The 26,199-nt window shown below is 35.5% G+C and overlaps 1 protein-coding gene across 1 annotated transcript in view; it reads left to right on the forward strand.

The window, feature by feature from the left end:
* The first annotated feature begins 944 nt into the window (after window positions 1–944).
* Window positions 945–26,199, forward strand: part of LOC149088382 (uncharacterized) — a 70,160-nt gene continuing 44,905 nt past the window's right edge. The window contains exon 1 of the mRNA XM_089251972.1: window positions 945–1,183. Within this exon, the coding sequence (XP_089108098.1) occupies window positions 1,063–1,183 (121 nt within the window). The 5' untranslated portion in view covers window positions 945–1,062. The remainder of the gene's footprint in view (window positions 1,184–26,199) is intronic.

Here is a 26,199-nt window from a genome sequence, read left to right on the forward strand (position 1 = left end):
ACTTTGTATATTTTGAGTTCTTCCACTTACGAATCAGTTCATTGAAGATAAAATTCAAAATAGCATTAAATAAAACTTTTCTAATAGTTTTGAGACCAAAAAGTTTTTTTACAATTTTTTAAGTTTTATCTTGATCTTATTTTACACCAATATTTGAAAAAAAAAATTAAGCGGCCAAAAGAACTTACTGAAAAACTTTCTTAAAAAAGCTGCTTTAGTTTCTATTGCTTACAATATTTGGGTTATGAATAATGAAAAACAGCACAGCTTTTTTCCACACAATGGAGAGGCTGATATAGTTCCAGAAAGCTCAGGACTCCGAATGAACCCAATTTTTTTTACATTATAGGAATTAATTTACTATAGAAAGACCGTTAAAGATGATCCCGGCCAAAAAAGCCCAGGATTGGGGAGCCATGGAAAACTCAACATGCTCCAGAAATGTGTCACATTTGAGTTCATCAATATTTTAATTAATACATAACTACGGGAATATTTTTAATCAATCGATTCATTTTCAGTCTATGATATTTGAGCAATGAGTGTTGATAATTCAGAAAATCCGTAGCTGAAATTTTCAATTACTTTTGATCAGTCTCTGTGCGAGTTCGAATTCTCTAAAAAAGGGTATATTTTTCTTCTCTTTTTTTAGAAAACGGAAGAGTCGAATTTCGCCGGTGAAACCCGAAAGCGTACCGAACGTGGCCGAGCCAGACGAAAATCGTGCTGCAGTCACGTGACGCCATCACATGCTTTCGTGAGAGAAGGCAAGAAAGGGTGGGGGGGGGGGAAAGGAGAGAGCGATGGGAGAGGGTCGCACAGTGGCGTAGGACATAAGAGAGAGAGAGAGAGAGAAAGGGTGGATAAGAGAGAGAGAAGACAAGCTCCACACCACTGACAGTAGCGCCGTCCACTGCGGCGGTGGTCGAAGCAAAAAACGATTCATTGCGTCTCCAGCCGGTCTGCCGAATTGTGCGACTTGCTCGCTCCAAAACTAACATACAAACGTTATCCTGCAGCGGTGGCCGGTGCTGTACTTGATCAGAGAGCGGCCAGCGAGCCATGGCCGCCGCCTCCTCCACCTCGACCGCCACCACCATGCCCGGTTGCTACTTGCTGGTCGTACTCAGCGAACCAGTGGCCGATGACCACAAGACGAGGATCCTGCAGAAAGTCGAAAAAGGTAATTATAAACAAATTATATCGTTTAATGAACTGAACCCAAAAAAACCCTGTTTTTACAAATATGTGAAGTTTGAAAATTTTGGAAAGATTCTGAAAACATAAGCTTTCACTCTTGAGCTATGTTAATAAAATCCTACGTGAATGTTGAAAAACTCCGGGTAACTTGAATGTGATCGCGAAACGTCCCAACTTCCCGGAAATGCTACGGAAAAATTGACGCGCGCTTACAAAAATTTAGGGATTCGACCTTGAAACACCGGATGACGCAAGCATTGCCACACCCAAGATAACACCACTGTCTGCTCATCCACAAACCCAAATAGCATAATTACACATAATCAACGTTTTTCTAAGCACACACAGCCGAGCTCTTGTTAAATGAGTCTAATTCGAGTCACTTAGCCAGCGGCGCTACACGAATTTCCAAGGGCCATATGACTCGAAGCGAAACAGTGGCGTATAATGAAAAATACTAGTTCAATGACGGAAACAGGTGGGCTATCTAGAATTCTTATCCCAAGTAATTTTTGATATGGATGCGAAAATTTTTACGCAGTCCATTGAAATTTTTACGTAGGCCGAAACACGGGATTGTATGAAAACAGAAATTTAAAATAAAATTCCGTATCCAGTACTTCATAGAATCATACCGAAGACATCGATGCTCTCTCGATTCCAAATTTTCTTCCGTATTTGCTCAGCTGAGAATCGGGAAGCGGAGAATCTCTTTAAATGTCAAAGGTCATCTTGATGCTAAGAGACAGAGAATCGCTCCCTTCTATCCCTCTCTGCCGCTTTTTCCGATTTTTATATACTGTAAATCGATTTAATATTTAATTTGTGATATATTTAGCTGTGAGTTCTAACTTAAGAGCGGATTCAATCAGTCACATAAGCGATAAATGAAAAGAAGCAATGACGTAAGAGCCTATTCGATATCAGTAGATGTCGGAGATTTTCAACATTGACTAAATGTTATAATGTTATCTTTTCCAAGTTCTTTTTGAGATCGTTCATTTCTACGGATGCAGTAAAACCCTCCATATCCGAAACAACCAAAATAATATACACATCCAAGTCCATACGCGGAGACTGAAAGGGTGGTGAGAGACCTCGCATTCAATTATTAAAATTTCAGTGTTATAAAATTTGAAATACGGCTTGAATACCATGTAAAGAATATACAGAATGTTTTCACCATAAATTTTCCAGCAGTATACAGTGGAGCCTCTCCTAACGGACATTCCCCGTTAGCGGACGCACAATTATGTCGACGGAGTCCTCACAATATATTTTACTATCTATTAACGGACACTCATCGTTAGCGGACAAATTTTTCTGTCCCGGTGTCCGTTACCGACAGATTTCGCTGTAATCATTTTTTTAAATCTAAACATTTTCAAGGAAAGAGCCATATTATTCTTTCAAGATCATTCTTTCATCCCAGGAGTTCTGAAGACAGTGACATAATTATGAAGTTTATGTCTCGTAACGTTACAATTATGGTGGCATTTAATCAAGGGATTAATCAGTTTTGAAAGCCGTAGGTAGCGCCCTTGCCGCATTTTACTGGTGAACCGTTGATTCTAGAGATGATCCACCGTTGATCCTCCATATTTCTAATTAGGTATCCAAATAACGTGTAGTACTCAGATATTGCATTCATGTTGCAAGGAGTTATACAGTAGTTAAAATAAAAATAGAAATTTTTTTATACGGACACCCTGGGCTCAAAAACCCAATTAGAAAGTTGTAGCACTGTGTCTCTTGAGGCCAACAAAAAAATTAAACGTTTCCAAGTGCAATGTTTGCTGCGATATTTTAATTCAAACATCGGAGGAAAGTTGTGAAAAAAACAGTACTTAGAAACGTGAAATTTTTTGTTGGCCTCAAGAGAGACAGTTCAACAACTTTCTAATTGGGTTTTTGAGTACAGGGTGTCCGTATAAAAAAATTTCTATTTTTATTTTAATTACTTTATAACTCCTTGCAAGATTAACGCAATATCTGAATACTACACGTTATTTTGATAATTTTTCGAATTGGAAGTATGCCTCTAGGATCAACGGTTCACCAGTAAATTGCGATAAGGGTAATTATGTAAATTACCCTGCACATAACATCCTTATAACTTAACCTTTAACTTTGAACCACGTTGGTGATAGACACATACTTTCAATTAGAGAAAGTATCCGAATAACGTACGAATTTTAGATACGTCCTTCAGTATCTAAATATAAAAAATATAAAAATTAAATTATAAAATTAAAAATATATATAAAAATTAAATTTTGTATCTCGGTACATGTACTAAATATATGTATTGAGAGGAAAGTTATGTGGATATTTTTTCCTAATTGGAAGTATGTTTCTGTTACTGTAAATGTGATATAAATCCGGTTTTTATGCATGGTAACCGATGATTATGCATAATCATTTTGGTAAGCTTTCTAAATTTTCCTAAATTTATCACCTCTACCGGCAGTTACGCATAGTAGCTAAGCGTCGTTGGTAAATTTGGTAAATTTCCCTAGATTAATCACTTTCACCGGCGATTATGCATAATACCCAAGTGTCGCGTCATCGGCAAACACGATATATCGTATTACATGATATACATACATACATGCATTGCATTATTAAATCGGGTTACGATCATAAAATTTGTTATCGTTATATCGGGATCTGACTATATTCATCACACATACTACAATCATTTGGATTTTTTTTTCACATTTATTAAATTCACTGTTTACACTAGGGAGGGTATTTGTTATGCATAACCACAGGCGAAGGCGATAAATTTCAAGTATTTATGAAATTCACTCAAACAACACTTGGTTTATTATACATAATCACCGGTAAAAGTCATAATGTTTTCAGTTTTTATCAAATTTACGAGCGACGCCTGGGTATTACGCATATTTGCCGTTAAAGGTGATGAATTTATCAAACTTACCAAAACGATTGATAAGTATGTAAAATACGGTTTATATATCACATTTACCGTAACAGAGACATTAATCCAAGTCTAAAATGGGTTTAATCCCCCCCCCCCCAAGAGAAAGTGGGGGTTCTACTGTATGTCATTCTCAAACCCCTCATTGCAAATGCGTATAAAAATCCATATTTGGATTTTTTTTTAAATCTTCTTAGCAGTCACGTTTTCTTGTCTTTCCGATTGTGTCGGAGTTATTATAATGCGGCGTGATATGTTATTGTTGTAATGGTTGGTTGCGCACATAATACCTCCATATTCAAAATGATTTCTTGAAATAGAAATGAAATGAATAAATAGAAACGAAGGATATATAATATAGCACTAAAGCGTGCGGTTTTTAAGCGAGGGAATAGGGGATTTGCTACCAAATATATTGCAGCCTGATTTTTTTTCAGCAGTATCCATGTTCTTAACGGCTTTGAAGTTGATCTGACGTTTTACTATGTGATTTAAGTTTTCAAAAATGCTACTTCAATCATTGAAATATGGGAATGTGAGGAAGACGTGAAAATGGCCATGATTTTCTTCCGATTCTTCATACTTGACGTATTCTGATTTCGGGTGGTCAAAAGGTACGGTTTTGTCCCCTCTGCAATTGACATACGGTTATAACGACATCGAAGATTCCACGATGTTTTGATGTTATTGCCGAGGTGTCATTACAACCGAGGTATTATGATAAAAGACCATTTAAATATAAAAAATATAATCAGATGCATTAAATTACTGTAATCGAAGTTATTTTGTTGTGATTACGGGAGAGAGATCATATTTTAATGAGAAAAACACGCGAATATTTTTAGGATCATAAATACGAGACGTTTTCAATTGCCGTCAAATATTTTATCAATTACATGCAAAGCGACATCAGGCAAACTTCCCAAAGAGGTGGCTGAAAAAAATAAAAAATGTCCATAAAAAAGATATGGGTATCAAATACAGTAGAACTTGGGCAATTAGAGTTTTGGATAATTCGAACATCTAAGAAGTCCCCTTGAGTTTTCTGTCTAATTTATTGTCGAAATTTATCGTTTAATTCGAAATTTTTTTGACAATTCGAGGTTGGAGGAAAAAAAATTATAATTTTTTTTGTATAAGCAAATTTATAGTTTAGAAAAATTCTACCACAATTTTCTGCCACACTTTGCATTTTTCTAGTACAAGTTGTTAAACAACAAATTTTTAAAGACTAATGAAAGTTTGAAAAAATTCTGTTTTCCCCTACTCTACGTAATGAACAATTGAATGAGCATTTTAACATGAAGGTGTTCCAAGTCTAAACCTTTTCGTCATTATTAATAGTATAGAAACTATAGGAAAGTTCAGATTGTATAACGTGTTAATAGAAGTATATTCCCATGATGACATAAGAATGATAAGCAAAATTTGGGAAACAGTTTCATAACGTATGTTCTCGTGAACTGTTTTTGTAAATCAGGCTTTGAACATGGTAAAGAAATTGTGCCGTTTCAAAAACAGTGGAAAAATGTAGCAGATAAGATGAATTTTATAAAATTTGTAAATTATTAAAATTTACCTACCGAGACTGGGGGCGACCGCCGATAGATGGTGCCTTCATTTCCCACCCAGCCCCACTGGTTGGAAATTGTCGTATGGCGATATATGATAGGATTTGGTGTGCGGTAAAGTAGAATGTGGATGATTAAGTTGCAATTTGTAGGCATCTTACTAATCCAGAATAGATAAATTTGATAATTCGAACTTTTCCCAGTGACTTCGAATTAACCAAGTTCAACTTCATGTGCATTCAAAAATACAGCAACACATAGTAAAAGCAATTTTCATTAAAAAAAAACTAAAAATTGTCAGCAAAGTTGCCAAATATTGTGTATAAATAACCTTTCACATGAAATATATGGCTACAGAGCAAGTCTGCAAGGAGAATTATAATGTATTTTCCAGAAAAAAAAGTTGAATATGGCAGAAACGTGAGCTGAATATTATAGTCATCATATTCGTTATAATATAATTTGTAAAATTGTGCAAATTATCTTCATCCCTATTTTAGTAGAGATTGTAAATTAAAGTGAGTTTCGTTGGAAAACAATAAATTTATTTATCAGGTCGGGAAAAATTACAGGGAAATAAGGGAGTGTCTCGTATACAGGTCACACCAATAAACCAGTCGGAGCGTCAAGCACGAAATAAATATTTATTATTATTATTATTATAACAGGCGAGCATTCCTTTAATATGGTGATCTTTAGTTCTAGGAATTTCTTGGGAAAACGCTACGAAAACGTATGCAAAATAATCGTTATATCCGAGGTCTCCGCGTTTTCATTGATATTGTGATATTGTAAGCCAAAAATCATTAAGATGATCTTCTATAAGAATCAGCCGGGGGCCGCCAGTTATTGACGTTACAGACAAGGTATCGTTACAAATGAGGTCGTTATAACCGAGTTTGACTGTATATGTACCTGGATAGCTGCCGTGGTGTTTGCCGATTTTACAGTGAAAAATACGTGTGGCTTAAAAATACAACTTAATTTGGGGAATGATTATTTTTCAAACTATAACAGCATGTTGCTAAACGGAAGAGACGAGCTCCTTTTGTTTTGTCAGATGTTTGCGGCAGTTATTTGTTCAAACTAAAATGTTCACATAATGCATTTGCGCAAAATAATAAGTAGGTGGATGTATTAAAGGGATCGAAAAAATTCCATTCGTTAAAACCAAGGTTTAGAATTTTGTACGTGAAAAATAGGGGGGCGCGGCAAGTCTCTCACTCTCTCTCTCCATGTTACGCTTGACAAACAACGTGCGTCACAGACTGTCGTCATGGACGGATTATCCGAATGAGAATCGTAGAAATAATTCTTTTTTATTCGGAATGTTTTTTGTGTAAAAGAAAAGCTATTTCCAAGCTATATGCATAGTGATCTAAAGAAGACCATACATATGAACTATGTAAAAATGTCACTACATATGAAACAACACGTTCATGTCATTGAATATATGCATATTTCAATGTTCAGAAATTTTCGTTGGAAGTGGTATTTCTTATATTTTCAAATGAATTATTTTTCATGACGTTGTTCTTATTACGTCTTGTGTTACCCATAATGGTTAAGATTAATCTCTATCGCAAAGATTGCTTGGTGTCAAATTATATACAATTAATACAAAATTAAAGACGGGGAAAAATGTATTTATTTTTCCTCACTGTGGTCATTTTATGCGAGCCTATTGAACCGTAGAAAAACTTATTTTCTCCTAGGCTTGTAAAGAGCATAGTACGCTAACCGTGAGAGTAATAGAAGAAATAAATCATTTTATTCCAACGAGGGTAAGAGACCAAGAACTTAATAGTTTGAAAGTGTCTTCAAATATAAGTGGTCGCAAACATTATCTGACAAACCAAACATATTTGGACCTACCTGTCGGTGCAAAACAGGGCCCCAAACTGGGATCTTGACGGGTCACGGCACGGGTGCCCCGTGAGATCTTGATTTTCACAAGGCTCTCTTCTCAAGCCACAATCGAGGTATTCGGGTACTGATTCAAGTTTTAGCTACAGTGGAAAAGTAATAGAATCACATTTTGAAATAATTACTCATAAAATTGTTCGTGTTTCCAAAAAAAAGTTTTGAAAATCCCTTGAGGGATTCCATCACTTGCTGATGACCTAACGAAGACTGAACTTATTATCATTATTATTTATCACAGCGTGTCCCGGCAATTTCTTTACACTGGGAAATTAACCAAAAATGCATGTTATATCTCACAAAAAATCAAATTTTGAAAAATAGAGGAATGGCATGAATATATTTTAGGAACTTATTAAATTTGCTTCCAAGTAATATACAGAGAGTATCAACAGTTTGTATGCAAGATAAAAAAATTGGAACTCTTGGGATGCCCTGTGATAAGTCTTCATCCCTTGTGGTTCACTATTATCTTTTTTTTCAGTATAATCAGCTTGGGGTGGAACCTCTCCAAACAAAAAATTTCTGATCCTCTGGTCCTGAGGAATAAAGATTTAATGTATTTCACTCCCCGTTAGCGGATACTCTTGATAACGGACAGTAAAATTAGGCAAACTCTAATTTTTTTCCAAACTGTAACTTAATTTGTGGTCGTAAACAGAGAATTTATCATATTCAATTAAGATTATGTTCAAGCCCAAGCTCGTGTTGGTAAATATGATAAATCGTCACTCAATTACTTAATTAACTGAACATAGCAATGATCATGGCTCGGGGATCCATGATGTTCTTAAGTCAGCCACCTCGTTGGGCAATTTGCCTGTTGTGGCGTTGTATTTGTATTGTATCCAAAGTGTGGTAAATTCGAATGATAATGTTGGTTTTGTTTGTTGATAGGTGTGAAGAAAGCCAATATGAACGCTTTATCTTCTTCACGCTTATTTTGATTTAATTTTTATTGCAAAACGTGTAGAGCACGTATAGCAAAAATAATTAATTGGTTTAATGAAGAGAAGAAAGATTTTATAAACTTTTCCATATTTATCAAACTTTCCAATTTTATTTGGGAAGTATGCATAATCGACAGTAAAAGTGCAAGATTCACTTTTTGTGAAATTTAATTAAACCTTCTTTATCGAGACGATTAGTGATTATGCATAACCAACCTTGTGTCACTTTTGCACCCAGTAACATATACATTTTAACATAACAGTGTGTATAGGAACCAATTGCAACCGAATCCAACCGTCGTATAAATATGAAAGTCGTATAAACGAGGTTCCATTGTGGATCGTACCTCCCCATCAGCAGACGAAATTTTTGGCCCCCATGGGTGTCCGTTATCGAGAGGTTCTACTATATTTATATTTTTTTATGATTTTTCTCATGGATTGGTTCAGCTTCGAATCAACTAATTGCAAACCTCAGAAAACTTTAATATGTCCTGTTTTCAATCCACTCATACATTTGCTTCTTTTCCCTCTCTCTCTCTCTCTCTCATTTCCTTGGCGATCCTTTAATTTTATCTTATCTCCATGTTTGATGTACAAAGACATGAAAAATATTCTGCTCAACTATATTTTGATTACTCATGCTCATTAGAAAAGAGTTAAGGGTTGTTTTTTTTACGTCCTCTATCGGATCAAATACAAATACAAATACAACGCCACAACAGGCAAAATGCCCAACGAGGTGGCTGATAAAAAGATGCCCATAAAAATATGGTTGTCATATGTTTCAAAAATACAGCAACCCAATTAAAAATGCAATTAACACAAATTACAAACAATATATACACATGATAAAATATTATACGATGCCCATAAAGATTACTTATGGTTGTCTTATTCTAAGAATGGATAGCTTCTCGATTTACCCCAACATGTTTGTCAACACGGAACAAAAATAAAATAATTAAATGTACGTATCGAAGACAACTTGAATACTTGGAGGGCAATACCTACTCTGAAATGAGTTTTTTTTTGCATTATGCCTATATTGGTTGATGCGTACTAACAGTTCACGTGTGAAGTGTAATATTCCATTAAACGGGGAAAGTCGTCGAAATTATAATTTTAAGCGGGGAAGTTTAAGATCACTTATCTATACGGAAGAAATTTTGGTGCCGGAGGATTTAATCCGTTTAAGCGGACCCGACTGAATTTATATATTAGTGGTTGGATGAGGAAGGCCTCACGAGAGGCTCCTACTCTACACTACTTACGACCTCAAAAGTAATTCCCGTGAAATTATGATTATATATATATATATATATATATATATATATATATATATATATATAGACATTTACGTAATTAACCATGGCAGTTATTATATCAAATACCGCATTAGATTGGTAGCCATTTGTGTACTTTTTAAGACGATTCCCATTTATTTGCGCATTCAATTAATTTACTCACTCACACGAAAATAATCGAGTGATATCCAAATTAATGACAAGTTGTATGAATGCTCTCCCCCCCCCCCCTATCAATAAACATCAATTCATTAAATATTTGGGAAAGATGCCAAAGTTTGAGCAATGTCCAGCACGAAACATTTGCATTTATTTTACGTACTTCTCTTTCGACGCATATTTTCAATACCAACACGTACAAGCCTTCGAAACAATTAGCGTGATCGTAATAATTATGCATAGCCATCTCCCTCCGGTCGACCTTCAGTGACACACTCACGCGATTCGTCGTCTACTATTTGGCCGCTTTTCAAATTTCTCGTCTCGGGGCGCATTCCATTTCGGCTGACCAGACCTGTTACCTAGGTGATCTACAACTTAACAAATATCATCTAATGACATATATATCACTTAAACTGAATTCGTCGGATGCACTGGCATCTGGTGGAAGAATATGGAACAAATAATACGATAAATTACACAATACAATGCAGTGATACTTGAGTTTTTTTTCTAAGGGCCGCATTCACAGTGATTTCCATGTTCGAAAACCGGAATCATTTCGATCACCATTGGGACTTGAATTTCTGTTACTTCCTATTTCTCATTTACCCCTCTGTCGATTGCCAGGAAAACAATATGCTACCTCCGAAGGCCATGTCTGTAATTTTATTTTATTCTTTTTTACATAAACTCAGAGAAGTCCCAAGCAGCTAATAGTGGGAGCCCAGAGTCCAGTGGGCAAAAAGTCAAACAGAGAAAATAAATTGGTTGCAAAAAAAAGTATATAGAGATGAAGATGAGCGAAAAGAAAACTTGAAGGACGCAATGAAAAAAAAAATTGACAAGTATAAATTTAAACTTCGAATGAGCAATTTTTTTTTTTAATTTGGTAAAATAAAAAATGAACAGTCGAATTAAAAATGCAGTAAAATCTGGAATAACAATCAAATTAAATGCTCAATAAAATTTAGTGTGTATCAAGTAAAAATAGTACTTGTTAAGATGCTGCCATCTATCATCCAAATCCAGAGTAATAAACCGACAGTGAATGAATATTCTTATGTTTAAGAAATTGTAAGCTGGATCGGAAAGATTTTTCTAGAGGTAAGACAAAAACTCGCATTTATTCACTACTACTACTAAACCATACATACACCTCGTACACATTCCTCTACGGAATTTCTAACGAATCGGTATATGTAGGAATGTGTGTGTATGTGTTGTGTACCTGACGTGAAGTTTGTTTCTGTGTAATGCTTGTTGTGCTTGTGTAGTGCTTCCATCTGCCAACAATTTTTCTAATTATGAGCGAAGTGTAATGATTGAAAAATTGTATTGTAGTAGGCCTGCTGCGCTCTAATCAGCTTCTGTTCATCGAAGCTGGAAAAATGTAAAAAAGCAAACGCTTCTCCTTTAACTGACGTACAATGACTGCTATGTTCCATATGTTCTATTAGGACTAGTACCTATATTATAGATCCTATCTCTGGCACCCATGAATCAGATAGGATAGATGCTCGTCGGAGAAATGCACCAATACTATTGAGTTCGATGGAATGTGAGAATGTTTCAATGCAACAAATATTCTCGGATTGCAAATCTCAATATGTTCAAAAGAACGCATGTGTCCCCTAAAACAACTCTTTATATTTAAGCACGTATTTAAGCCGAGCCTGTGGCATCTAGCCAGAAAGCCAGCCTAGAGGAAAAATTGCTTTTTCGGATCGATAGGAATCCGGAGAAGATAAAAAGAGAAATTCATAAATACAAAAACGCTGTTTCTAGAAATTCGGGGCTCGTTGCATTTGAAAGTTTTATGCACTTCTCGGCTTATTTCCCTCAAAATAATTCGCTTGTCGCTCACACAATTTACAAGCGAAGGGAAAAAAAAACAGAAATGACACATATACATAAAAAAAATTTAAAAATTAGATCGAAATTGAAAATCGGAGATTGGTTTATTTTATATTATTATTATTTTATTTTTTTTACGACCGGCGGCAGATTTGCGCCACGGGATCGAGACTGAGCTAGATGCATGCGATGGAATCTGACGGAAAGCAAATTGAAAATCTGAGAGTAAGCAATGCAAGAGACCGGCTACTCCGAGAGAGAGCTTTATTAAATTTCGGAATAGAGTTGTGCCGGTAACGAGTTTCTCGCGAGTCAGCTGACGATTATTTCGGTCAAAAAAGCCTTGTGGGTAATGATAAGAAGAAAAATCAAGAGAAGCGCAAGAGCCCTTTTCCATGGGATTAGGATTTCCATGTATCCGCCTTGTGGCGCCAGCTTGCGGCACTGCGAAATGCAGCTGAATGGGCGTGTCCTGGGCTATCGGCCAATTGACGTTGAGCATTTCGATTGCACCTGTACCGTCCATCGTTATACATCGATATGATAATATAAACAATTTCGTCGGAAATTAAAAAAAAATACCGAAAATCATTTTTTTTCTCTCTTTTTCGAATTCCTCTTTCCCCCTCGTCAATCATCGCGGAACGAAATCGAATTACATCGAATTCTTAAGATTTCTGCGGGAAAGGCAATAATAAAAGGAGAAAAATAGCGGCTCTCGTCAATTAATACACACCCAATAAAACAGAAATACATTTTTGCTTTTGGTAAATTACATTCTGGCAATTAATTCATTTAATAACTGCCGTTTGAAATGCGTGAATCTTTGAAAGAAATAAGAATAATAGGAATTGAGAGCTAAATACAATTAGGAAAAGAGCGTAGAAATTTTTTACCGACTTGAACTTGAATAATCCACGTATGAAAGTTGTTTTCAAAAAGTTGTTCTCCAACCACAGGGAGACAGACTATATCAGCACAATTAGAATTAAACTTACGGTATAATTTGTTGAAAAAAATATACAACTCTCTATCGGAATACAATCCAAAACGTGGAGGATGCGTAATAAAAATTATTTAAAAACATTAATTCACATACCGTTTAGGAAATCATAATCGTGAATGCACTTTGCAATCTGTCATGACCAATGTCCAGAATCTCACCGATTCGTGAACTGGCCGGCCAAAGCCCCTTGAGAAGTACCTTATCTTCTCGCCTATCATATTTTTCTGCGTACAGGTTATGCGTTAAAAACATCGGAATTTCTTTGTGAGAATTGAGTGTACATCATTAGCCACTACATCTTATTTGCAGTATTATCTTGGGAGGTTGGAATGAACATAAATATTTTCGAAATCAAGTTGTAAAAATTAATTTTTTTAAAGATTTATATAGATGACGTATCAAGTCAGAAGGAAAAATAAACCTTTTTTTACCAAAACTGACGCAAACAACCATTTTTCCATCCTTTAAATTCATTATCCCTTAACTCCATAGGTACACATATTTGTACCTCATTTTTAATGGGTTTTAAATTACTTTTAATTATTCTTTTCTTAAATAAGGACCTGAGATAGACATATCGTCCCCCTCGTGCCAGAAGCACGAATGTGTAATGTCCTTGGGGGAAAAAGGAGCCTGGGAAATAATGTTTGAATGTTTATTCTACCCATGTTGCTATATGGAGGTTATTTTTCCAAAATGTTTTGCAACACATGTTTCAATAGAGATGAACATTCGCGTTTCACGCAAAACTCAGATAGGTATCCAACCTGTCATGTGGGAGACGAAGTGTGAACCTAACTCGAGTGGTCTTAGTCAAGAATTAACACCCAAAGTTGATTAATTACATTTTTTTTTCCGTTTAAAGGGTATTTTGACACACAATAGAGACAAATCAATCAAAAAACATATTTTTTAATAGTCGATTTCGGCTCGGGTGCGAAGAGGTTATTGATGAATAAAATTTCACATTCAGATCATACGCCCCCCTCCGGGCTATACGATATTTTTTTCTCAAAGTAGTGTCATTTGCATCTGCGGGTTATAAGCAGCAAATTTCGGTACTTCAGACATCAGCCAGGATGTTTCCTCCAATTATCTTACCTCTATTAAACGGTCACCTGTCCAAAGAAACGGTCCTCTGAGAACGGAGGGTGGTCTTTTTAAAGAATGGCATTACTGTATTTCATAATGTTATTACTTTTCATGATTGGTTTATTTGTGTTCGCTTCAATGCCGTTTAGTAGAAAATGTCTGATAATGCATGTACTGTATTGTTTCTAGTTCCGCATGGCGTGTTCCCTCGAGACAAATTGATACATGTTACACCCTATTAAATACACTATCGTCTCCAGCTGAAAAGTATTTAATTAACGATCCGCTAGGCTAGACGGGACTTCATGAATACAAATTGGCGCATGTCACGTCTGCCAGACGGAATAGTTAGTTAGTTCGTTAGAGTTTGCTAAATGATGTATCATCGTCATTTGTCGATACAGGAATGAAATGAGTCGTCGGTTTTTTTCTGGAGATTTCGATCTCCTCTCTCTGTCTGTTCTTTTTTCGACAGAGTGATACATGTGTAACGAGATGTCTTTTTCGCTTTTTAATGCGTTTTCGTCGCCTCCTCGAAACGACGAATTATTAAGCATTTCCATGAAACACATGCGATGACTGATACTTTTTCGTGCTTGGAAGCACATTTTTCGATCACGGTTGGATGAATACATCTTAAAATATTGATTTGACGACAAGCTGTTGACATGTGAGGAAATCTGGTATAAGAATACCTCTCGTATAGAGAATATTTTACCTATCGCACAGTGAAATTAATTGTAAATCATTTTTTCATTTTAATTAATGTATTCGAATGAATCTCTTGATCTCAGACCCGTATACCATGGTAAAATTTATCCTGGAGGTACTACTCACTACTTATGGCACGTACACGCAACTCAAACATTTCTCTAGGATATTTCTAACGAATTTTTACATGTCAGAACGCATTGTGCGTTTAGATACGTGACTGAGCTGGACAAATATATTGCCCGACATGTCCGGGGCCTGTAAAAAGTTCATCCACACATGTATTTTTTTTCTATTACATGCACGACCGGGCATATAAAAAAAATCTTAAACACATTTCCGTTTTTTCAATTTTTCAATCGATGATGCGAGAAATTTACGCACATTTGTAAAATTCTACGCAAATGCTTTCTTTGGCAGCTATGATGTAGGAAGCCCGGAAATCTCTAGCTTATCTATATCTCGGGCTTATCATTAGGAGCGGCAACTCTTGTGAACGTAATTCTATTACCATTACTAAGACATGCGTGAAATTATACAGAAATGATTTCTTTGACGGTCGAAATGATATAAATGTGTAGTCAACGTATTTTGATCTATTTCCCCGGTCTTAATTCTTAGCAATCCGGTGCGGTCATGGGTTCTTATACAGTGGAACTTCGGTTAACGAGCGGTTCGGTTAGCGAGCATAACGAGCAAAAGTTTTGAAAAATAAATTGATTCGATTAACGAACGATGATTCGCATTACTTTCTTATTAGTCATTTAAGTTCTTATTAGTAATTTTTATGTGAATGAATAATTGTGGAATGAATTATTTGTGTTTCCATTATTTCCTATGGGGGAGTTTGATTCGAATAACGTGCGATTCGTATAACGAGTACGTTCGCGGAACGAATTAAGCTCGTTAACCGAAGTTCCACTGTATACTGGAACTCTGGGCTGTTCTGGAAAATGGAAAACCTCACTTACAGCGAAATAGTAACCTGATGGTATTCATGGAAGAAGGGAAAAAAATCTTAAGTCGACATAAAAACGTAAATACACGTTTGTTTCAAAAAATTGAAACATCCCAGAAATTTGCGAGCGCAGTTCATGAAGTGCTCAAGTTAGGTAGCCGAAGTTTACAGTATATGGCTGTAATTCTCCTTTCCATCTTCTAAGAAGGTCTTCTTGGGCATATCGATAACAAAAAATCTGCATGAAGTAGATTGAATGTGTCTTGAAATGCCAACATTTTTATTCCTATATTTGTTTAAAAACATTAGAACACCCCCAAAGTTGTCGACAAAGAAATAAGAACGTCTGACTTAAAAGGTATTGTTACATAAATATTTTCATACAAATTTACATCAGATTGATTAAAAAAGTATTGTATAAAGTATTGTAAAAGTATCTTCACATTACGGGTAGAAAAACGGGATATATATACAAAAGCAAATTTTCGTGCGTATTTTGCTTCGACAGTATGGGAAAACGCGTGCTGATATCACATGAATACATTATAGTGCAGCCATTGTTGCCCTTGACCATGGATTTTGTGCATCAAGACATTGAATCTGCATCTAGAGAAGTCATGATTCATTGGTCTCTAGATTTTGGTTCCAGCAACTGAAGACTTTTTTGAAGATGGAAAACGCAGATCTCATATCAAGAATTCAAGAATGTCCAAAATCATAGATACTTCGGTGGTTTCATGGCATCTGATGATTGTACCTGATGCTGATCCTATCAATTTTCTTATGTTTTTCCTGAGTCATGGGTGTTCACGACAGTATCAAATCTAGCACAACACGAGGTACCAAGTGAACAAACCACGAAATAGTTTTGGTAAATAATGGTATTTTTTTCTATCGAAATAGAAAAGAAGTGTTTATCGAAAAAGAAACTTTTACAACGGAAAATTCGTATGACGCATGTTTGCAAGTAGAAGTCAGAGGATAAGGCATCAAAATATTGGTATGACTCATATTTATTTAGGAATTGAAAAATTAAATTTTTATCATCATTTCAGTTTTCCTGAATAATCAGTCAACATGTTGTAATTTTTTTTTTCATCTCGCACCCAAAAAATGCTCTCCCGCAGGGAACCACTGTCAAAGAGAGGATTGAAATGCAAATTACAGACATACTGTAAATTTCGACTTTCTAATTTGAACATTTCACGATTTGCGCTCCCAAATTTCTGGGACGTTCTAATTTTTTTGAAACAAACGTGTATATGTATATTTTTTAAAATTATATATTATATATGACCCTATTATACAGTGTATTAAGTGTCCGAAAGGGATAAAAATTCTGCGATTGATTCTAAAATTGTAGAAAATATTTATAGCGCATATTTCGCTTCTACACAAAATTTTCGGGAAAAATATCTAGGTACTATCGCAAAAATATGGACCTCTGTTGCCACCTATCAAATAGAAACTAAGCTATCTGTTATAATTTCTTGATAAAGTTAGTTTCTGATTTTAAACCAGCACGCAGCAAGAAAACAAACTGAATGTGTTTGATATTATATATTATTTATTCTTATGCTGCATACTAGTGTAAACTATATGCTCCAAAATACCGGTTAGTATGTTTTTATGTTTTGCCGCTAAAAAACTTTTTGTTAACATCAAAGATACATACTAAGCGGTATTTTGGCGCTTGAAATTTACAGCAATATGCAGAATAAAAAAAAAATTGTAGTTCTATACCGCATATTGTTCGTTTTAATTCTGCACATCAATTTGAAACCGACAACCATTTTATTTGGAGAATTATGACAAATAGTTTTGTTTTTACTCAATAGGTGGCAGCAGAGGTACCTAGGATAGGACCTAGCTTAAAGTGGTTTTTCGTATTTATAATAGCAAAGTACAAAAATGTGGAATAATAAGTCAGAAGGTTAGAACTCCTGATATATTTTTCCCCCACTGGCCCGCAAATTATTTTTCTCATTTATGCCGGTTCACGAAAATGCCCACTTAATTTCAGTGGCCTGCAATGAGAAAAAGATTGAAGAACACTGTAGATGGTCCAGATTTTACTGTTCAATAGCAAATTTTATTTCATATTGGCACTATTATGGCCTCTGAAAATTGTTTATCGAGATGTCCCAGTTTTCATCAGGATTTTTTCCCGGTTTCTCTATCGTATCATCTGGCCACCCTATCTTGTCCCGTACCGTAAATCGGCTATGATTTCCATAAACTAGGTGAATTGTAACTTGGTGGCTTCTTTACCGACGCCAATAGCGCGAAATTATAATTAGCGATTTGACTTATTTTAGATTTTTAATTGGGTGACCAAATTCCTTTCGAACATTCGTTTTTCTGAATAAATAAATTTTTTGTTTTTTGTTTGACCCGGAGCCTTGGGTCCCGTTCTGCCCACCCGTTAAAAGATGTAATTGTGTGAATCTATGTAGATACCGCAGTCTGACTCGACCCTCAGGAAATGGTTTGTTTTTTTTTGGTCCGCAATGTCTGAAGGTTTAAGAACCCCCCCGTTCTAACGTTGAATAATATTCAAGGTCATTTCGGAATCAAAACTCTAATTACGTGTACTTTTGTATTAGGCTATTATTGTCGATTTCGGTATTGTCGTTTAACAAAAAATAATACCGAACATTATTTTTCTGGTGACGAAGACGTAAAATGATACTTATAATGTAGGCGAATCATTAAAAAAGATTATTCTGATAGAAACGGATGTCATGCAAAAAAAAAAAATAACAATAATAATGAGGGGAAAAGAATAGGTATGGAAAAGTATTAAACACGCAGGAAAGAAGAAACGCGCTTCAGTTCCATCCATTGTTTCCACCATCTTGTTTTCAGGATTCTGTTCTCTCTCTATATCCGCTATTTTCTTTTTTATTTGATTTCAATTCTGCGATGCACAATAAAGAATAAGAAGATAGATGCACTTCAGCGCTTATAATAAGAGAACTCACCCCCCCCCGTTTTTTTTATTTTAATATTCTATCGACTATACCGAATGAAGAACACAATAAGGAAGACATCATTCTTTAGCTAGACTAGACAATGGTGAGCTGGCATTTTTATGGCGCGTTTCTCCCTCCCTCCCTCTCTGTCTATAAGTCTAGGCTAGATCTAGCTAGGTTAGCGGAAAAGCCAGTCGAATTATTATCATACAGCTTCGACGGGACGGCGAAAAAACGTTTTCCCAAGGTGCTTATACCTTCCTCCGCTGTCTTTTTTTTTATTGCCGAACGAACTTCACTTTAATGGAGTACCGTCGGAAGAAAAAAAAAATTAATAGCTCTTCTCCCCTATATTTCTGACACCATTAATATACGTTCCTTATTATATTAGAACCTCTCGATGGGAAACGGCAATTTGAAGCGTGTGTATGAGCTGGGATCAGTTATTGAATAGAGTTTGTGTGTATAGGATGTGAAATCTTTTGAACCTCGTTTGCCAGTCGATTTTCGTTACATTGGATAAAAAATGAAAAATTTTATCAAATCGTTTTCGTGATTTTACGGTGAGGTTTTCAATTCACCCAGATTATATTCAGGCAAGGTTTTTGATGTACAACTGATTTATAATGCAATAGGGATAACAAAATTGTCCTCATACAGTAAATAGGTTTAACCACGAATTTCGTTAGTGCTTATGGAGTGAATTTCAAATGTATTTACAAATATATTTTGCCATGTACAACATGTGCAGCATCTGTGTGTGTATTTCATCCACAATTTTTTAAAATGAAATCCTCACAGAATCTGTCGAGTTTGTGGCTAACTACGATCTGAATTACAGAACTTTACTACTACGTGGAGTGGAATTAGCCAATTAAATAGCTCTTGAATGGGCGAGGCCAGGACCGCCCTTAAGGTGTGCGATACGTGCGGTCTCACCGGGTCCCGCGTTTCGCGAGGAACGGGACCGCACTTACGATAGTAACAGTTTTTTTTTTTCACAAATTCTGAATTTCCATCAATTTTGGAAATCTGCATTTCTATCTAGAAATAAATACTTCTGCAATTCTGCATCTTTGTCTAGCAAGAAATAATTCTGTAATTTTCAGCATTTTCACGCAGAAAGAAATAATTCTGAGATTATTTCTTTCATTTGTTCTGAATTTTCATGGGTGCTACATATAATTAATTATCTGTCAATTATTTTTCTTATAGCCGATTCATTGATTCTGAATTTTCATTAGTTCTCAGCCAATTTCTTTCATTAGGTCCTAATTATAATTAGTTTTGAATTATTTTTCAATTATTCCCTAATTTAAAATTTTACTCAATTCGAAATTTTCATTAATTGTTTTGTTAACTTACATTTAATTGTGTCCATATTTTTTTTTTGTATATATGTTTTTCCAGCATTGCTGTATATATTGAAATATATATATATTGATTTTTTGATTCCCTTTCCCACAGACTATATAAAATCGGGGATACCCCCCCCCCGAACCGGGCCCCGCGTCTGGTAAAGGCGGCCCTGGTGAGATAATTATACAGGGTTGCACAGCAAACAAGGGTTATGGCATTTCACTGGCGAGTCGTTGATCCTAGAGGTATATTTCCAATTAGAAAAATGTTCCAAATTACGTGTAGTATTCAGATATGACATTCATGCTTCAAGGGGGTTGTATAGTTATTAAAATAAAATAAAAAATAATAGTCTCAGTGTTCCCCAAAACCCAATTAGAAAGTTGTTGCCCTGTCTCTCCTGATGCCAAAAAAATCCATGTTTCTAAGTGCAATATTCACAGAGATATCTGAATTTGAGAAACGGAGGAAATTTGTGAGAAAAAAAAACAGTGTGGGTAAAAGGGTTTTTCCACATTTAGAGCTGTTCTCGTATTAGAGCGAATTTGACCCATAATTTGCAGGCTAAACTGTGTTAGGATTGTGTGTAGGGCTGTAAAGTTTGTCGGGTGGTTTGTCAAGAATGTCAAAAACCATGCATTGATTCGAAGCTATTCATTTGTGTTCTTGACTTTCTGGATGCTGAATGACAAGGTGCTTGGTTATCTGGAAAATAATAAGAATACACACAAAAGTTTATAAAGGCTTTGTGCTGGTGACTATACTGGAATATTTAAGCAATATCTTGTGCTAAAAAACTAATTTGGATTCTCTGGCATTATTCGGCACCTGCCTAAAATTTACGAACGTACAGAAATAGCTGTTGGAGATGACTTCATTTCTTCAGCTGAAGAAATTTGAAGAAGCGTCATTTCATATCCTTCCAACTGTTCATAGCCTTCCACACAATGTGTTATCCGATGAATAGAGGTGCATCGGACAACACATTGTGTGCCAAACTGAAAGATGTGCTCAGCCGAAAGCATTATGCCAGCTATGACCAATTAAAATTTTTATAATAGTTCGATAAATATCTTTAATTCCATGCAGTCGAAGCTTTTTTACGATCTCTCACTGTTAAAAACTCTCGCCACAGGGAACAACAGACCAAAAACGGTAGGATTTTCAGTCATTACACTTCACTTATAAATGTAGTTCGAAACCTGACACATGGAAGCACTATAACAAGCATTGCACTGAAACAAACTTCACGTTGGGTTAAACATACGCTAGTAGCTTTCGGCATAAACGAGGTCTTCTTTGACCATTTGATAAAATTTCTTCATTGAGACAAAGCGGCGGGCCATGATCTGGTTTGGAGGAGACTCTGTGAAGAGACAGTGGAAGTCATTTTGAAGTATGATTTGTGGAGTGTATTTACACAATATCAGAAACAGAGCAAATTATCTTTGTTATTGAAATATAACTTTTTCTAGAAATTTTGAAAGATAGAACTTTATATAATGAAAGATAGATTTTTCCAAAAAATAAATTTTTCCTATAAAAGTTAGTTTTCAGCTCTTGCGACTAATTTAAAGCCGCTTTACATCTGATTTTTTTTCTGAGGTTCTTATTTATAGGGATTCTATTGAATTTTTTTTTAAATTTCTATTTCAGTTAGAAAATTAATTTTTTTTCCTGGAAGATAATGCCTAATGCGTTTGATGATTATTATAAATTCCTCAAAGAAAACTTGAATGGTACGCTAGAAAATTTAATTTTACTTCGATGTTAGTGTTTTTCTAGTTTTTTCAAGAAGAAATTACCTTGTCGTGTCCGAAGTCATCCGTACTTCTTTTTATTGTGGCTTATTTTTCGGAAATACGTTCATTCGTAATTCATTTACAAGCAGTGACAACATTTATGATATAGATAATATTTAAAATCGAATTTCCGATCAGGAATTTTTTTAAATTGTTGCATTTTTTAAGTTTTATTTGTTTATCATTATTTCGTTGCGTGAGTGTTTCTTCAATATATTTTCCGTTGGGTGTAAAAACTAAGATAACCAGTTGTATTTTGATGAAAAGAAAATTCGTACTTGAAGCAAGGATATCCCGAAGGAAATAGAGAAGTATCGGCATTCCGAGTATAATAACAGCACTGAACGAATTCAATACTCTTTTCTCTGATGAGAGAAGTAGATATTCAATCATTCTGACAGTACGCAGCGTCTGTCTTACTATTACGTACCGTGTATTAAGCAGGAAAAGAAAAAGAAACAGTATTAATAAAAAAAAAAAAACTCGAAAGAATATCACAAAAGAAATGTTGAGCCATCTCTTTTTCCACTCGAACCGATTTGGCAATTTCGTCTTTTCTCAGCTGGAAAAAGAGTCTCGTCGATTTTTTACTGCATATCGAAACGATGTTGTTTGTCTCGAGATCATATATATCATTCGAAAAGTTTCCATTTCCCTCTCAGGATCGATTTCACAGCTCAAACGTTTCAAATGGTTTTTTGTTTCTTCCTCACATGGGTTTAGGAAAAAATAGAGAATAAACTGAAACGGCAACACTCACACTTGGAAAAGAAACAAATACATCAAAACGAAACCATTTATTTTAATTCGAAAACATAAACAGAATTTTGTAAATTCTGAGTTTGTGATTTTTAGGATCGAAGTGTTTGGTTGATGTTATAAAATAGTTTTATTATACTATATAGAAACGCCGCACATGTGTATCAGTATGAATACATTTATCCTTAGCTAGTGTCATTCACCCTCAGTCAATTTTATAGGATGCCGAAGGAACGCGTCGGAGACGCCAACTCAATAAAAAAACTGACGCCCAATCACTAAGCTGTTTCTCGAGACCGCTTTGCCTAAAACACAATCGATGATCGCGTGTGATGCGACGTACCTAAGCACAGGGTGGTCTAGAAATCATACATGTTTTGAAAAAATAAATGAATAAATAAATTTTAAAAAAAGCTATCGAAAGATGGAAACAAACGACTTAAAGCATTGAACGAAGAGAGATTTAAAGTTACTTTTTTACAACTTCCATTCACATTTTATTTGCTTTCTTTGTTATAGCCATATTACAAAGAAAATGGCGAAAAATACTATATAGCTTGATAGCTCGGCATTCTCCGCGTCACCAAAAAAAAAAGTGCGCGTGTAGAAATTTTTTAGTTTTTACTTTAGACTTTTTGGATTATCCGGCCTAATGTGACGGAAAGATGGGCCGGATAGCTGAAAAGCCGGAGAGGCTAAAGTTCTATAAATGCTCACTTACTATCTCCCGCGTATCATCAAAAATGTCCCTTTTTATATATACCAAAACCTTCTCTTATTCATATTTTCCGACCTCTAAGTTCAGGCGAGCACTTAATAATGGCTTGAACTGTACGTTTTAAAAATTTATTACAGAATGAATGGGGTCCAAGAATAAAAAATATTTGACACACTTTAGGATAAAGTAAAATCTATATCTTGCAAAAGTAAAATCTATAACTTGATTGCGGGAAACGTAAAATCGTATACACTGCATGATTGCACACTGCTTCTATGAATACAAACGCTTTTAAAATAAACAAAAAAATTACCGTGAAACGAAGACTTAATTCTCACTAAAATTATTTAAACTTATTTCACTGTCTATTGATGAATAATTACGTAAATGCCAAATGCGCAAAATGTAGACATATAGGTGCAAAAAATTATGAATCTTTTTCATTATTTATGAATTTTTAACAAGAGCGGATAGTACGAAGACCGGATAGTCGAGGGTCTGCTGTTAAAAAAAAGTCTTTGAAACCTTTTCTCTCAAATATTTTAGGCCGTTTGTCTCTCCTTTAACAGCTTTTTTAAAATTATTTTTTCAAAACTGGTCCTGACTTCTGGATCACCTTATATAGTCCCCCTTTTTCTGAGGAGGACTTTGAATATTTTCAATGTGCTATAAGTGTGGTGCTATCTTGTGTTACTGAAACGGTCGATGAAGGAAAGACGTTTATATATGCCGTTTCACTTTTAGACGAGTCGATCAGTTCGTGTTTTAAAATTCAAAAAAAAAAAAAAAATAGTGTGTATCAGGCCACACACACACTGATTCTCCTCCGATTTCATTGAATTAAAAGAGTTCATTTAGTCTTAAGGAGAGTGTTAAGAGTACATTAAATCTTCTCGATATTTCCCCCTTTCGAAAAAAATCTCTTCCCAGTGAGGAACACACCCAATATAAACTCAAATCACTAATTCCTAACTTCTGATTTGAAACATAGATGGCAGCACCTCCTAAACTCATAATTTTCGTCATAGATAGGGTTTCCCAACGTCCTACTTTAGAAGTACATGTCGCATCTTTGATATCATTTCAAGTGTTCTCCTACGTTTTCAAAATTCGACTTTTTGTCCTCCTTTTCAGGTTTCCGTATCTTTTTCCTGGAAATTTTTTTTTTTTTCAATCTGAAACATATCTTTTCATTTATATGAGATTTGTTGTTTTTCCCCATACTCTTTGACCAATCGCCGTCGAAATTCCCAAAATACAATAGTCAAGTTGCCTCCAAGCAGACCAGATGATATTCTAATCATGGCCCAGCTTGCCTTTAGGTGATATATCTACACAGAAGACAAGGTTCCTTGTCCAAGAAAACCTCGCCATGCTCTAGGCAGAGTTAGCAAAGCAATAAAATTGACTAAACGGTGGGGCAAACTCATTATAAGCGAAGGATCAGTATTTGTTCTTTTTTTTTCCTGTTTTTGCTTTTTTTTTTTCAGTGCTTCTGTTTTAGTTGGGAAAACCTATTATGGTGACCGGTTTTTTTTGTATGGTAGCGGCATCTGTTGTGAAAATGGGTAAAAGTGGCGTTATCAAGGATGCATGCGCAGGCACCTTCCTTTCTTCGTTTTCGAATCTGGAAAGCCTAATTACACACTTACACGGGAATTATTTAAGTTTCACAAAAAACACAATTTCGGCACTTCTTCGGATGCAAATTGGCTGTGTGGTGGTGAACCGGGAGTGGTCTTCTATGTCGAATGTTTTGACTTTTCCCTCTCGCATTTAGTTTAACCGCATTTAATGAGAACTAATTGAAAGCATCAGAGACTTGAAAGAGATTTGTTTTGTTTTTTTTTCACAGAAATATATTCAAGAGTTTTCGCAACACGAGGTGTTGGAAGTAAATTCAGATTTTTTTCTTTCTTTCGTTACTTTTTTATTCTTTCGTCATTACGACGGAATGCGTGTGTGATGTTTGAGGAATGATTCACTCACTTTCAACGGAACAATGAACAGTAAATAATCGGAAAGTCGGAAGTAAAAGGGCCATTTCGACACACAGACCTCGAACACGTGCGTCTTACGCTCAACGTTCTCCTTATGGTTGTTGCTTCCTCTTCTAGTTAAGGACGAATACGTAATTTATTTTCCCGAAAATAAAACTACTATTATTCTAATCATCAAACGCAAAATACCGATTAATTTAAAGCCTGCAATCTTTCGATTCCGCCGAAATTGAGTGATCATGATGAAATTGTGAAAATGTCATGAAACATCACTTTACTAATATGATGGATTGTTGTCTAAGTCGCATACGAATACGAAACAGGAAAGAAAAAGTATCCTGCTATCCGAAAAATTGTTGATAAAATGTCTCAAAGGAATGGTGCTTTGTGTATTTTTAATTATCATTTTCAATAAGAGATACTCACCCCCCTCCTCCCTCCTGGCAAATATAATTCGCCACACGGGATTCCCCAGAAGGAGCATTTATTTTCTCCAGGAAAAAAAAAAGTCAGCTTTACATCCTACCCCCAGGGAGCACCATTATCATCTCGCGAGCAGCAATTTAGTGCCCCGGGGGTTTATAATAATTATTTTGCATTCTCTCATTGAACGAGAACATTTATATGCATAGGGGACATACATGTATATACTGTATTTATGCCAGCCATTCCGGTTAACAGTTCGCGAGCAGGTATTTGGAGAGGCTGAAAACCTCACTTAGAAAGAGAATTTCACACAATGCCCCTATTCACTACACACATTGGCGTACGCAAAGGGGGGGTTTTGGGGTTCTAATCCCCCCCCCCCTCATGCCGAGATTATAGCGTTATTTTGCAGGAAAAAACGTAACCCCCCCCCCCAAGAAGGAAAAAAAATTGAAAACTCCCGAGAAAGTTCTGCGTACTCC

The sequence above is a fragment of the Pholcus phalangioides genome, unplaced genomic scaffold (assembly GCF_987345545.1).
Source record: "Pholcus phalangioides strain wild (caught in Gottingen) unplaced genomic scaffold, Ppha-v1.0 ptg000003l_1, whole genome shotgun sequence".
Classification (NCBI taxonomy): domain Eukaryota; kingdom Metazoa; phylum Arthropoda; class Arachnida; order Araneae; family Pholcidae; genus Pholcus; species Pholcus phalangioides.